The sequence below is a fragment of the Bos grunniens genome, chromosome 26 (genome assembly GCF_055505025.1).
Source record: "Bos grunniens cultivar Pamir isolate PY7600 chromosome 26, Bosgru_T2T1.0, whole genome shotgun sequence".
Classification (NCBI taxonomy): Eukaryota; Metazoa; Chordata; class Mammalia; order Artiodactyla; family Bovidae; genus Bos; species Bos grunniens.
The window spans coordinates 24,734,327-24,749,428 of record NC_141190.1 but is presented as its reverse complement, the minus strand read 5'-3'; the positions used below and the strand labels follow the sequence as shown (position 1 = coordinate 24,749,428).

Here is a 15,102-nt window from a genome sequence, read left to right as displayed (position 1 = left end):
GAGTCTTCCCGGGTTAGTCAGTCACTTGAAGGGAGACTGAAGGAAGGTCTCAGCGAGACGAGTGGGCAGAGACATGGGAGGAAGTTTCGGTACACCTGAAGGAAAAGGAGCAGGAGGGGACTCAAGGAGGTCTGACATCCTTCTCACCTTCCAGAGAAGGCAGAAGTGTGAGAGTTCGAACTTGGTTATCTCAGATGTCAGGGGTTCCCTTGTCTCTGTTGACCGTGTGGCACTCCTGTTGTGGGTGGGTGGGAGAAAAGAACAAAGACCAGGAAGAGAAAGAGCTGGCTCGGGTGGCTCAGGAAGCAGAGACTGGGACTTGTCCCAAGAGCTCAGGGCCTGGGCCGTGGGATCCAACTCCAGGCCTGACACGGTCTCACCCGAGTCTTTCCAGGCTTGGGGAGGGGGCTATTGAGCACAGTCGGGAGCTCTCAGGGGCGGGGGTGCCTGGCAGTCCTCCGGCACATGTCATCAGCAAATGCCTCCTCTCACACGTTGCCCTTGCACAATGCCGCCCTCCTCTTCTCTTTGCCACCTTGGGAGGCACAGCGTGTTTTACTCCACTGAATCTCCTCATCGCAAATCCTATCAGCCAGCGGGTCTGAAAATTAATTCACAGGAGAGCAGCGTAATGTTTAAGAGTTAAGGGACACGCATTTCTTTTGACACTTCAGAGCATACAAGGTCAGAGACCCCACACCCGAGGCAGCCTCTGCCCGGGATGAGACCACCGCCGAATCATTTGTTTCAAGGAGTCTTGTTCTCTGGCTATCCCAGGTGTGAATGCTCCCCCCCGATCCAGGATGACAGGGTCTTCCAGCCACAGAATCTTCCCTGTGATGTCTAATTAGGAAATATCTACTGAGGACTTTGACCTCCTTGTAGAGCCACTAGATTTATGAGGCCATTAACATTACAAAGTGCCAGGTTAATCAGTGCTATAAATTGGCAAAATGCAGAAATGACAAGGCTAACCAGAAATGTCCCAGCAGGCGAAGTGGATGCTTCGTCCTCCCTGGGGCTCAGGGTGCCGTGAATGTTCACCACTCACGGACTTGGGAAGGAATCCCAAGCCTAATGAAAAACTGGGGGATTCCTTTCAGGGACAGAATTGGATGACGTCAAGCGTTTGCTCAAGGGGAGCCGCTCAGCAAGCGTGAGCCCCACCCGGAATTCCTCTAACACACTCCCCATCCCCAAGAAAGGCACCGTGGAGACCAAGGTGGTGACAGCAAGCTCCCAGTCAGGTAAGCCCCTCAGCCCCAGGCTGCTGTGGAAGGAAGGGAATAAGGTGCAGGCGTGCCCGGGCAGGCTTTTCAGGATGCAGCGGAGCCTTCGCAAAACCCTAAGCATTGCTCTTCCTGCAGCATGAAACGTGGACTGCATCCTCCTCACCTCACCTCCATCAGCCTTCCCGCATGCAGGCCATCGTCTGGCTCTAGAGCCTAGAGATTCTCCCAGGAAATTCTTGACATGTCCTGGGAATGTGTTGGCCAGGTTCCCCGAAAGAAGAATATCGGGGAAAGTTGTAGTGTTTTCTGTCCTTCATTCACTCACCCGATAAACATTTATTATGTACTGTCTCTATTCCAAGCACCGGGCACTGAGGAAAGGCAATGAGCAGGGTAGACTGAGGGGAAGACAAGCAGGATGAGTGTAGTTCAGCACTCATACATCATGTGCCTGCCAAGTGCAAGGTGGGTTCTGTGGGAGGCAGAGAGATGAATCAGCAGGTCCCTGGGGGGAGGTGAGGAGAAGCCAGTTCTGCTATATATGAGGTGAAGCTTTCCTCTCACTACTGAAAAAAAAACAAAAAAAAAGCTTGAGATAGTCATCTTTTGTTTTTCAATATAAAACCAAAACCTCAGAGTAGTTTGTGACCTGTGTGGCTAACTCCCACTCAGGTAACAAATAGGCAGAATTGGCTTCAGATTTGAGATGTGCCCAAGGCCACTCAGGGTAACAGCATGCCCCTTGGGCCTGGTTGGCACAAAGAAATGTTTAAGGAGCATTCAACAGGAGAAGGCTGCCACCGGTACAGAGCGGCCTCGGAACTGAGGACTTCCCTTCCTGCACTGCTGTCTGGAATTCTACTGTAAAGGAGTCGTAGCTCCACGGCATCTGTGAAGGGGTGTCAGCAACAGAGAGAGAGAGAGACCATTAGCGGGGACAGTGCACTGGGAGGTGGTGAGGGGGGCTTAGGAGGAGAAATGGGTGGACCCTAGAGCAAAATTTACCTACTTCAAATTTCATCAAGAGCCAACAAGAATTTCTGACCCAAGAGATCAGGTTTTCACCAGCAACAAGATTTCAGACAGAAGTGGGATGACCAGCTCCTGCAGTTTCCTTAGACTGAGGGAGTTGCCAGGACTAGGGACCTTCAGGGCTAAACTGGGAAAGTCCTGGCAAACCAAGCCCACTGGGCTCCCCCAGCACGGAGAATGGGTTTGTCTCACTGGGGTGTGTGTATGTTTTCAGTGTCTGGCACCTATGATACAACCATCCTGGATGCCAACCTTCCCTCCCACGTGTGGTCCTCCACGTTGCCGGCGGGGTCCTCCATGGGCACCTATCACAACAACATCACAACCCAGAGCTCATCCCTGCTCAACACCAATGCCTATTCTGCAGGATCAGGTATGTGGCTTGCGGCTCACAGCCCCTCCCTGTCCTGACCCCTCCACATCTCACGCTGGAGCTGAACGGCCCCACCGGCATTTGCCATCCCCATGCCTTCCTAGAAGGGCTTCCTGTGGCCAAGCAGCCCAAGATTTTTTCACTGGAACTTCAACTTCTATGCTGATTCCTCTGGTGGGTCCCCTATGGAAAGGACTATGTGGTAAAGTGTATCTACCTATAGCTATATCTATATGTTTATCATGAGAAAGAACATGAAAACAAATATAAGGATTAACTGTGTGAACTTGAGAGATCATTTAACTTCTCTAGGTTTTAAGTGCCCTCTCTATGAAGCAGTCACGAACGAGAAGGGCTTGGCTGGAATCGATGTCCATTCAAAGCCCCACCAACCTGCGGCTGCCCACTGGCTATTATGACCCAAGGCACACCATGGACTAATGATTGGTTCCATGCTGCAAAGCAGGAGCCCAAGGTTTTCCTAAAAACAGTAGTGTAACACAGTGCAACGCTGGCCTTTCTTCCAGTGCTTCTCGCCCCTGTTATGTGTGGATGTACTCTCACCAACCTTCTTCCCTCCCCCGCAGTCTTTGGAGTTCCAAATAACATGGCCTCCTGCTCTGCAACTCTGCAGCCCGGAATCAGCACCAGCTCCTCAGGTCAGTGCTTGCCAGCCTGAAAAAATGGTTGCTCTTGCCTAGTGAGGGAAATGGAATGGTTTGTAGGGAAGATGTTCTTCCTGACCAAGAGCATGAGGACTTCCTCCATACACACGGCAGCGCAGAACAGTAACCAAGGAGCTGCGTTAGAAGGCCCAGAGCCTGCCCTCCATCATAGAAGCAGCTCAGTCCCCAAGGAAAAGGGGGCCAGAGGCTGCACTTACGTGCTTATTCTGTGCCTGTCCCTTTATCTAATATGAGAGGTGGAGAGATGGAAGTAAAGGGACTAAGTGAGGCAGAGCTCGTGACATTTTTAGGTGGAAAGCACTGTTAATTTAGAAAGAACTTAACTGCATCTTAAATGTTGTAGTTCCTTGGGGGCTCAAACAATGTTACTGCTTTGCTTCCAATGCAGATGTATAATCTTTTAAAAGTATTTATTCACTCATCATAGCCTATATGTGAATAAGTTATCAGCCCATTTCTTTTGTTAAAGGAATCTGCCTTCTTTCTGTGATATCACGACTAATATCACATAGTGATGTAGGCCGTTTTTATTTTCCTTGACCTTCTTAACTTCTGATTTCAACAACTCCAATTAACTAGTGTCCCACAAACCCAGCAGATACCAGATTCAAGCTTTTTTCCTCTTGCCTTTGCTAGTTTACTCTGCAAAGTCCTCACTCAGGAGGGTGGGCTGATGTTGGATTTTGTGCCCCAAACTCCAGATAGGATGGAATACAAGAAGCTGTTAGCTAGGGAGGAATGAGCTTCTACACTGTTAAAAACAGACAACCAACCAGTCTTTGAAATACTACTGGGGGTGAGGGGACTTCTATGTGCTTGAGTCAGAAGGAAAAATAGGGTCCTTCCCTGTTAGTGCCTCAGCCATTGTGTCTGGATCTGCAGTTCCCATGCTGTATACCAAGGCACCCCCGGGTCCTGCAGGGAACCCCTGGGATATTTGAAATTTTTGAGGCATACTGTAACATCTGTCAGACCCTATGCAAACTACTACTATTAAGTTGTGTGGACCTAAGTTAGTCAATAAATGGAGCTTAGGAATTTTCTGGATGGGGCAGTGGGAGGAAGAAACAGTGTTTAAAAAATTACCATGTCAGTAAGAGTGTGGGAACTGAGAAGGTTCAGAATCTCTGTCATATGCAAGAGCACTCATCGTGAAAGTGGTTTAGGGGGCTCCTGGGGCTGGCTGCCTTACTTAGAGGGCCTCATCTATGTACCTGCTCTCACCCATCCTCAATTCTTCTCAGTGTTCGGCATGCAGAACAATCTGGCCCCCAGCTCATCCACCCTGTCCCATGGCATGGCCGCCACCTCCACAGGTCTGTAACTGGGGTTTGGAGCCTCGGGGCTGGGAAGCAACGCCTCTTTGCAGCTATAGCTCACAATAGGCCTTTTCAGCAATGGAATTAGTGGGACCAAAATGTCCCTAAAAGTCAATTGACCTTTGCCACCAAAGAAACAAGCCTCCATACACTGACCAGAGATGCCAGTCTCGGTCAAGTGCTGGCTCAGACGCGAGTGAGAGCCTTGCTGGGGTGTGTCCTCTGTGTCCCCACGTCTCACCACTGTCCTTAACTGCCCGCTGTCACTGCATATCAGTCATTTGGCTGACTTTCTAGTGCACCCCTCTGTGCAAACGTGGGGGAGGCAGGGCAGAAGAGGCACGAGCCTCAGCCTTTGCCCACAACTTGCTTACTGTTTAGTTGGAAGGCTTCTCTGGTGGCTCAGATGCTAAAGAATTTGCCTGCAGTGTGGGAGATCTGGGTTCAGTCCCTGGGTCAGGAAGATTCCCTGGAGAAGGGAGTGGCTATCCACTCTAGTATTCTTGCCTGGAAAGTCTCATGGGCAAAGGAGCCTGGCAGGTTATATAGTCCAGGGGGTCGCAAAGAGTGAACGTCTCACACATATGAAACATTTGGGGGATCCTGTAACAGAGCATGAATCAAGGTGTGCCGAGCAGGTGTTGATACTGTAGGAGTTCAGAAGGGAAGTAGATGTGTGTGTGTGTTTGGGGAGGGGGGAGTCTAAGAGGTCTTCATGGAGGAGGTGGCCTTTGGGACAATCCTCCAAGGATGAGGATTATATCATACAAAGTTTCATCTAAGTTGTTGTCCCCATGGCTGGAGAGAGTTGATTTCATGATTCATTATTATTCTGTTCATTATTATTGTTCACTATCATCTTCCTCTCCCCTGGGGAGGCTGCCTGTCTCCAGGGCAGGTCAGCTGCTTCTACACAGTGCGGAGCTGCCTCCTGTGCCCCACTCATTCAGTGGTTCTTGTCTTGCAGCATATGGTGTGAAGAAAAACATGCCCCAGAGCCCCACTGCTGTGAGCACTGGGGTGTCCACTTCTGCAGGTAAGTGCTGTCGCCAGCTACCGGAGGCAGGCCAGCACACAAGAAGGTCTGTTCCTTAGTCACATGTGGCAGGAGGGGACATAACCCATGGGTGGCCCAAATGGGACTACAAATGGGAGGTCTACAAATGGGACTCACCCGAGGGCCTCTTGGTTTTTCCAGAAGTGAGCAGCTGGGTGTGCCTCTCACCTTACCTTGGCCTTCCTGTCCAAGGGGGCCATGAAGCTCCACCCTCCATACCTGCCCAAGGTCAGGCCCACACAGCCCAGCCCCCACCACAAGAGCCAAGGTGCCCCCTGGAAGCTGCCACACCCTCCCTACTTTCTGTGGCATCTTTACCAACTCGGGCACATGACACATGGTAGCCTGTTTTCTCCGCTGCTATGATCCTGGTGTGTTTCCTTCCATTCAACAAGTTATCCATCCAAAACCTGTTTACCAAGCACCTGCTTTGTGTGAGACAGTGTTCTGAGTGCCCGGCGTAGACACAGGGGCTTCCCAGGTGATTCACTGGTAAAGAATCCACCTGCCGACGGAGGGGATGAGGGTTCTATCCCTGGGTTGAGAAGATCCCCTGAAGGAGGAAATGGCAACCTGCTCCAGTATTCTTGCCTGGAAAATTTCATGGACAGAGGAGCCTGGTGGGCTACAGTCAATGTGGTTGCAAAGAGTCTGATACAACTTAGCGACTGAACAGGCACGCGCTATGCAGACACAGATGAAGAGGCTAAGTTCCCATTCTCCCCAGGCTGACAGTTCAAAGTGGATAACAGACAAGTGGACAAAGTATACAATGTAATTACAGAATATGACACGTAGTTGAAGGACAGACATAGTGAGGTGGTAGAGACAGGGATGTGTGCATGCTGGATGCGGTGGTCTGGAAAAGCTCCCTCAGCATGCAAACACTTGAGACTTTCCATCAGAAATGAACCTACCAATTAATTAAAGAAGGGCCTGCCTGGCATACCAACTTTGGCCCATTCACTGAAGATCCTACAGAGTCCAGATGGGAGCCAGCCCCTCAGGCCAGCCCCCAGTGCTTCTGATGTTGACCCAACCTCCTGATGGCCAGGCCCAGCCACGCAGGGGAAGATGTCTCTGGTCCCCAAGATGCTTCTCAGTAATGGCTGTCAGTGTCAGCGAGAGCAGGAGCCCCTCAGACACACCCACTTATCCCTTTCTTTTCCTCCACCCTCCTTTTCTTCTCCTGGTTACTTCTTCCCTTTTCCTTTCCCTCCACCTTTTCCATCCTCATCACCCACTTCTTTCCTCTCCAGCCAGCACCACAAATGTCCAGAATGATGACCTCTTGCACAAGGACTGTAAATTCCTGATCCTGGAGAAGGACAACACGCCCGCCAAGAAGGAGATGGAGCTGCTGATCATGACCAAGGACAGCGGGAAGGTCTTTACAGCCTCCCCAGCCAGCGTCGCTGCAAGTACGTGGGAGCCCAAGAGACTCAGGTTTTGGAAGAAAGACAGTGTAGGCAAATGTCCTAGCAAGGTGGTATGAGATGTCTGAGTGATGAAACCATAGTCACTCCATTCAAATGAAAACTGTCTTGAGTAATGTCCCGGGGTCTGCCTTGAATGCAGACAAGCTAGGAAAATTCCAGCAAAGAGCTCCTAACAGGGTCTTTGGGCAATAATAAGTTACCTAACCACAGGCCCAGACTGGGGCGGGGGGGTTAACCCCAGGAAAGCAGGGCCCTCTTCCTACCAGGCCAACCTCCACCTCTGCAAGCGGGAAAGGATGTGGGTGGGGGAGTGGGGAGAGAAGATCCAGGATCATCACGGGTTGTGTGCACAGCTTCTTTTTCAGAGGACACCCTAAAAAAGGAAAAACAAGCTGCATACACCGACACCTACCTAGTGTCAGAAGCTAACGGTAAGAGCAAATCTGATCGCTGTCCACTTTGGCCGTTCCGTCTGTCATTGATCTGTCTTCCGAGACCTCAGAGTGTGGTCCTGACCAGTAGCATCATCAGAGCCAGGAGGATGTTAGAAATGCAGAGTCCTGGGCCCTAACCCAGACCTGCTGTGTCAGAGACTGCATTTTCCCAAACTCCCCTATTGATTCGTGTGTGCTTATCATGGAAGCAAAGACTTCCTGTGGCCCTTACTAGTCCTCCCATGACTTTCAGAACTCATAGAAAAAAGCTTTGCAAACCACTTGCTAGCTTTTTTTTCTTCCCAAATACCTGGATTCTGTCCTGGATTACCATATTTCTTCACATGGTGGTTCCTGTGAATCTCTCCAAATCATGGATTTCAGGGAGCTCAATAAAGGAAGAGAAAAGTTAAGCCACGGAACATTTTTTTTTTAATGCAAATGAAATCAATTACAATCCTCTCAAGGTCTAACACTAAGTCTTCTACTTTTTTTTTTCGAGATACTTAAGTGTTTCTTCTTTGATTATTTGAAGCTAGGTCTTCTAAATTAGCAGTTCCTTACATGGGTGGAGGTTGGGTTGTGGAGCCAAAGGACCCTTTTCAGAACCTGGTGAAAGCTGTAAACACTTTTTCCAGAAAATCTCACACACACCCACAAACTCAGTGATCGTATAGCATCTGGGACTCACTCTCAGCCCTCCTCCCAGCCCATCTTTGCCTTTCTTTTCCTTCCAGTTCAGGTTAGGAACCTGTGTGCAAAGCCTTTTAACCAAGACATCAAGAGTCATTTCTCACAAGCACATTTATTGTTTGAATGCCATGGTCACCCCTAGTACATCCTCCAAAAAATGTCTTGGGCTTTAAGGTCACAAAAGTTTATTACAGTGTATTTTTGCCCACTGTGAACTGTTTGCCAAGCCAAGTCTTCATCAACATAATTATTGCAGTATGAGATCCGTGAGGACTGAGTTAATGGTGTTCCTGCACACGGCTGTTCCACGAGGTCCCTGGGGCACACCTACTTCAAGCCCCACTCCAGGTCTACGCACAGGCTGGACCGTCCTGTGGGCTCCTGCAGTTTAAGGGCACAGCCAAAACAGTGATCTCCGTATTTCTTTCAGGAGATGTGAAGACTGTGACTGCAAAGGGCAACGGGGCCTCTGCAGGTGAGTAAGAGCGGCGGGTCCCACAGCATCAGGAGTGGAGGAGCTGGCGATGGTGAATGGACCAGATAACAGCCCCCTAGCCTGGAGCCAGTGCACACATGAACACCCTAGCTCTAGAGTTTCCCCAAAAGCCTTCAAAGGGAGTGGGGTGGAGGGCAGTGGAGGGGTTGGCTGGGGGCCAAAGCAGGGCTGCAGAAGGAGCTCAGCTCAGGAGACATGCTCACAGTCACACTGTACCTGCGGAACGCCCACTGTCTGGGTGCCTACTGCCTGGGTGCCAACTATCTGTCCAGGATCTGTCAACATGGCAGGAGCAATACAGCAGGGCTACTGGTGGGTCTTACAAACCACTCTCCTCCCCTTGCCCACACGCCTTCAAGGTGACCCTAAGATTACACACATCTCCAGTCCCTTACACCTTCCTCACCTGCTCCCATCATCTTGTGAGAGAAGGAAATCAAGGAGTATCGGCCCACTTTAGATATTAAAAACAAAATACACTTTCACTAAAAAGAAAGAAAAAGCCTCCTGGCCACCCTTTAAGTGCTGAGTATAGTTCTAGGCACTGTGGGGATTACAAAGAAAGAGGCTTGTGAACTGAGATGTGGAGATGGGGATTATTCAGATTTGGGCTTAGTGAAATGCAGAAGGTGGTGGCAGATCCATATTAATAATCAAGAATTTTAACCCTGATGCTCTCTGCTACATCCTCTGCTAATTACGCTGCATGCCTTATCTCATTTAACATCCATTTCATGAAGAAAGGTCAACTTTGAACTCCATTTTATAAAAAGAGGAAACAGGGACCTTCTCCTTAAGGGACCTTAAGGGACTTTAAGGGACCTTCTCAGGCTCACACAGCTCAAGCCCAGGATTGTCAGACCTCTGCTCAGCACCAGCCACCACAGCTCCATGTTTATTCCCCAGGAGCCACAGGGACCTACCTGCAAGCCCACTCATATTCACTCAGGCCTGCAGGAAATCACCACAAGTTAGAGAATTTGGAGGGAAGGGGGGGGGGCACGAGCCGCCGGCATTCACCTTACCCTTGCCCTCTCTTCCATAGACATCCACGGCTACGACCACCGCCGTGGTGGTGGAGGCGGCGGCGGCAGCGGCGGTGCCCTTGGCAGTGGGGCCGCTGGTGGAGGGAGCAAGGGCTCGTGGGGGGCAGCGCCTACCTGGTGCCCCTGCGGCTCCTGGTGCAGCTGGTGGAAGTGGCTGCTGGGCCTGCTGCTCACCTGGCTACTGCTCCTGGGGCTGCTCTTCGGCCTTATCGCTCTGGGTACGTGTGGCAGCTCCCCGCTGCCTGTTCAGAAGGGCAGGAACCAGCAAGTATCCCAAGTGTCAGGTGCCAAGGGGCCTGAGATCATGGGTGCAGACCCCTTGTTCCTGCAGATGAGGAGGCTGGGGCTCCAGGAGGCCTCTGATCAAGGTCCTGTGACTTCTCCATAGCGGAGCTGAGTCTCTAAGACAGCTTCTGGTTCTCAGGGGCCCAGGGCCCCATGCCAGTGGCATCCTGCTCCAAGCACCTGGCTGCCCTTAATAATCAGGCCAGACCTCTCATAGCCTTTCTACTTTCCACGTTCCATTGACTCTCACACCAGCTCCCTTGTGAGACTTGAGGGCCATCTCTGTCACCATGGCCAGGCTTCTTCAAGGCTCAGTTCCAGTTTTGAGTAGATCAACCTGCTGGTAGCCATGGCAGACTATCTCCCCAAAAATATTCCAGTAAAATGTCCCTCCAGCGTGAAGAAGCCACCAATCCACAGCCCCCATTTCAGCCTCCCCTGGAGCACTAGGAGGGCCCTGGCTGGCAGGCTCCTGTGCTGATGCTGTCTCTGTGTGTCTGTTCCAGCCGAGGAGGTGAGGAAACTGAAGGCACGTGTGGAGGAGCTGGAGAAAATGCGGGGCCGCTTGTCTTACAACGAGAAGATGGAGAGGAGCAGCCAGGACTCTGTGCAGGGGGTTGCGCCCAGGCTGGGGGAAGGTTTAGGAAAATCTGAGCTTGACGACTACAATCTGGAGGACGTCTGGCAATTCATGAAGGTCAGGCTGATGACAGAACAGGAAAATGGTGAGCACATCACAGGGGGAAAGGCCAGCAGCTCCCAGTCCTGGCTCCTGTATGTGGTGTGGTGTCTGTTTAGGGCAATCCCCAGCGCTCCTCACTCAGCTCTCTTGACAGCTCTGGGAGGGAGGGAGGACCCATATTGGTATCCCATTTTATGGTTAGAAAACTTGAGAGCTGGGGAGCATTGTCCAGCCTGCATACTTTAGAATCAGGTAGCTAGCCCTAGCCTGTTTCATCCCACCATGCCCCTGATCCCCTTCAGGTATGTGTGTGTTGTGCTTGTGTGTGTGTGACACAGAAGATGTGTAGCTAACTCCAGCTTTGCTGTCTCTTGTAGGAAATCTCCGAGGAAGCCCTGGGCCTAAAGGTATCGCAGTGGATGGAGCCCTTTTCCTGCACTTGGAGCCAAGTTTTCTGGGGGTGGGGATTGGGGGGGGGGTTGGAAAACTTTTTATTTTTCAAACTGAAGGATGAGCAGTGGAAAGATCTTACAGAATCTGTTGGGAGGGCTGAGAACTGGCTGTACCGTCAGAATATCTTAGAATGGGAAGGGAGCTAAAGTGTCATCTAAGAGAGGCGAGTGACGAGCCCAGGAGACACCGATGGTGATGGAGAGGAAGCCACGCCACACGCCAGCTCACTATGGAATGTCATTTACATGCTGTCCACTGACCTCTAGGAGAGAATGGCCCTTGGCTTCTCACCACATCTCACAGTTTTCATGTCTCTCTTATTTTAGGTGACATGGGAGTTCAAGGCCCTAAAGGTAAATAGAACACGTAAATTTTTACCTTAGATATTAGTGAGGGTTGACAGTTTAAAGCAGTCAGCAAGTGCCAGAAAACACACTTCCCACCCTCCCTGGCCATCCCCCACTTGTGATAGGACCATGAATTGTGGAGCAGCGTGCAGACCCGCAGACTTTTGGGGAAGGGGCAGGGAGTGGGGGAGGTGTGGGCTTCCCAACAGAACAGAGCTGCGCCCCTGGGGCAGTACTGTCACTGACCCGATCTCAGGGCTTCCCACAGCAAGGACCCTGAGGAGGCCTGTGGTCTGAATCAGCCCAGGTGGTTCCAAGGCCAGGGGTACACAGACCATTCTGAGAATCACTGTTGGAGATGGCAGGGTCACCCCCTCTCTTCTCAGCTTCACCGCCCTTCCCAAGAGATCCCAGTGCAGGAACTGGGGTTCCTCTACTTGGCGGCCTCCCAACTTGAGGATTCCCTGCCCCCCACGCACACTCTGAGCCTCCACCTCTGCACTCCACTCCCCAAGGCTCCGGCTTGCAGGCTGTGAACCCATCCTGACCGTTGTCGACTGAAAAATACAGTCACAACCTGAAAGTGGAGAGTTGTTTTGTTCGGTGGGAATGTTCAGGACCCTGAGCCCTGAAAACAGCACGTCAGGACCTCTGAGAGAACTGCTCTGAGCGGGTAGTGGGGGTCAGGCTATATACAAGTTTGCAACAAAGGGAGCAGGCGGTCTGAACATCAAAGACCAGGTATCCAGTTAAGGAAGTGAGCACTCTGTGTATGGAAGGAGGCAAGCCTCTGGGCTCGCTGAATTCATTTCTTTCGTGTGCACCCAGCTGTCTGGGCTCAATCCTGTTTCCTTGTTCACCTTGCTTCTTGCATCCCCCCAGCTCCTCAGCAATCACCGTGGGCACGGCAGCATCTGCTGGATCGCAGTTTGGGGAGTCCTCATCCACATTTGGAGGCCAGAAATCGCTGATGGCTGTGAAATTTCTTGTTCATTAATATAGGAGATATTTTCATTTCACACCATCATGCAGTCAAATCTGAATCACAGATAAACAATAACTCATTCTTCACTATAAGTATGCCCCACACACTACAAATTTGTTCAGTGTTTATCTGCAATTCAGACTTAACTGAGCGTCCCATATTGCGGTTTGGCCATCCTACCTGAATTCCACCGGAGGCTCCCTTAGGTGATCAGCCCGGGTCCTCTGCTTGACTTTTCTTTCTCCGTTCCCACAGGAGACCGCGGGTTCCCTGGAACTCCAGGTGTGTAGCCTCTGAGGGTGCTGCTAGGGTTGCGGACTAATGGGTCCTGGCTCCTGGGGTCTGGGAGGAAAGCAAGGCTGAGCTATTCTTGTGTGTCCGCAGGTATCCCTGGGCCCTTGGGCCACCAAGGTCCGGAGGGACCAAAGGGACAGAAAGGCAACGTGGGTAAGAATCACGTCTCTGTTCACTTATGCCCTCATTCACTCATTCATTCAGTAAATGTTTCTGTTAGGTACCCGCTGTGTGCCAGGCCCCCTTTTAGGTGCTGGGGAGAGAATGGCGAACAAAACAGAGAACGCCTTTCTACTTTTGGGTGCAGATAAACAATAGACATGATAGATTAGTGAAGTATACAGAGGGAGGAAGTGACTGGTGAAATAGGAGCATAGAGCCCGGGGGCCTGGAAGGGCTGAGGGGTAATTGAAAATAAGGCTGGCAGGGAAGGCCTCGCTGAGAAGGTGCCATTTGAGCAGAGATGTGAAGTGGGAGAGGGAGCAGGCCTAAGATGATCCAGCAGGACCTTCCAGGCAGAGGGGGAAGCTACAGGCCTGGGGCAAGGGTCTAGGAGCTTGGGGAGGAGGAGGGTGTCTGGAGCCCTCAAAGGAGGCCAAGAGTCAAGAGGGAGGGGCCTTGGAGACCTTGCAAGGATATGGCTTTTATTCTCAGTGAACTGAGAAGCTGTTTGCAGGTTGGGGCAGAAATGGGACATGATCCACTTGCATTTTCAAGCTCTCTGGCTTCTGCACTGAGTCTGGGCTGCAGGGGGAGAGAAGTAGGGAGATGGGTGTGGAGACTCCAGGCAGGTGTCCTGCCAGCAAGATGCTGCCTGCTGGCGACTAGCTGAGGTGGGCATTTCTGTCTTTAGGTGAGCCTGGCATGGAGGGACCCATGGGCCAGAGAGGGCGAGAAGGCCCCATGGGACCTCGCGGTGAACCAGGGCCCCCTGGGTTTGGAGAGAAAGGAGACAGAGGTAAGAGGCGATTCGTTCACTGGGAGGACTGGCTGCATCCACTTCCTCCTCACATGGTTCTCCTTCCCTCCCTCTTTCACTTGCATTAGCTGAGCACCTGCTCTGAGCCAGGGTCTGTGCTGGATCCTGTGGTCTAAGAAAGGGGCATGGGCTGGGAAGTGGGTTCAGGCCCAAAGGATCCAAGACCACCAGCGGGGTGGGAAGTGTTTTCCACCCTGCAAAGGATACCACATGGGCTGAGTGGGCAACTGAAGTTGGGGGGGGGCCCTCTCAGAGTGCTTATTTCTCCCCAGGGGATGCTGGTAAACCGGGTATTCCGGGCCCACCTGGTGTCCCAGGCTCTGTCGGTCCCAAAGGTAAGTCCAGTGACCACACAGTGCCCAGGTCTGCCATGTCCAGGAAGGATCTCAGAGGTCCAGGCACTGGGATCCCAGACAGCCCTAATCCACAGCTCCAGGGCTGACAGGCCCAGAGAGGGTCCCCCTCCCCAGAAAAGAATCAGGATTGGAGCTGTATTTTTGGCTCTGTGGTGAATTTGGGGGTTATGCCTCCATCTCTGTTCAATGACCCTGTTATGTGGCCCCTAAGTGGGTGAAGTCAGACAATTTCCTTGCCAGTCAGGGCCCAGAGGCAAACATTCGAGAGCAATCTGTCTGAACACGCCAAGGGATAGGGCCTTCTCACAGTGCGATGTCCAGCTGGTCCCCTCTCCTCCCTGCCCCTGCCTCAGCCCAAATGCTCAACTGGGAAGGAGCAAGGGGTCTCTTGATCCTGGCAGCCACAACCTCCTCCTAAGGAGGACTTCACACTGGGGTCACTCCTGGACCCGCCGACTCTGGGGTCCTGGTGCGCATGCGCAGCCCTCACCTGGGGTGTACGCCCCACCCCCGCCACATGCCACTCCGCATGGGGTCAGTGTCCCGGCCTGTACCTGACCCATCTGGTCATTACTGTCGCATTGTCCTCCTCAGGTTCCAGCGGTTCTCCTGGCCCGCAGGGTCCCCCAGGTCAGTGGCCTTCTTCTCAAAAGTAGATGCTATTTCTGAGGCAAAGAGAGGGCGGTTAAATGGAGAAACAAACATTCTTAAAGCCAAAGAAGCAATTCTAGAGAGCCTCCTGGAGACACAAAGCTCACTTCTGCCTGTGTGTCCCCTGTGGCTAAGGTCAGGTACAGTGGGTCCCATGAGACTCTGTTCTTACCTGACTTGGGGCACCAGACCCTCCAGCCCTCCCAGCAGGCGGCTCCCATCCTGCCGTGATCTGAGCGAAGCGCCTGCCTCCCCTCATCCCT

At 52.0% G+C, this 15,102-nt stretch overlaps 1 protein-coding gene across 3 annotated transcripts in view; it reads left to right on the top strand.

The window, feature by feature from the left end:
- The window catches only part of COL17A1 (collagen type XVII alpha 1 chain), a 46,853-nt gene that overhangs the window by 12,927 nt on the left and 18,824 nt on the right, over positions 1-15,102 (top strand). For 2 of the 3 annotated variants that reach the window (XM_086377640.1, XM_086377641.1), the window contains 17 exons: positions 1,104-1,247; positions 2,479-2,637; positions 3,225-3,296; positions 4,568-4,639; positions 5,610-5,678; positions 6,959-7,120; positions 7,492-7,569; positions 8,696-8,740; positions 9,807-10,025; positions 10,599-10,817; positions 11,152-11,181; positions 11,554-11,580; positions 12,815-12,841; positions 12,944-13,006; positions 13,707-13,811; positions 14,105-14,167; positions 14,783-14,818. In XM_086377640.1, the coding sequence (XP_086233766.1) occupies positions 1,104-1,247; positions 2,479-2,637; positions 3,225-3,296; positions 4,568-4,639; positions 5,610-5,678; positions 6,959-7,120; positions 7,492-7,569; positions 8,696-8,740; positions 9,807-10,025; positions 10,599-10,817; positions 11,152-11,181; positions 11,554-11,580; positions 12,815-12,841; positions 12,944-13,006; positions 13,707-13,811; positions 14,105-14,167; positions 14,783-14,818 (1,590 nt within the window). The remainder of the gene's footprint in view (positions 1-1,103; positions 1,248-2,478; positions 2,638-3,224; positions 3,297-4,567; positions 4,640-5,609; positions 5,679-6,958; positions 7,121-7,491; positions 7,570-8,695; positions 8,741-9,806; positions 10,026-10,598; positions 10,818-11,151; positions 11,182-11,553; positions 11,581-12,814; positions 12,842-12,943; positions 13,007-13,706; positions 13,812-14,104; positions 14,168-14,782; positions 14,819-15,102) is intronic. The other variant, XM_086377642.1, reaches the window with a different exon arrangement.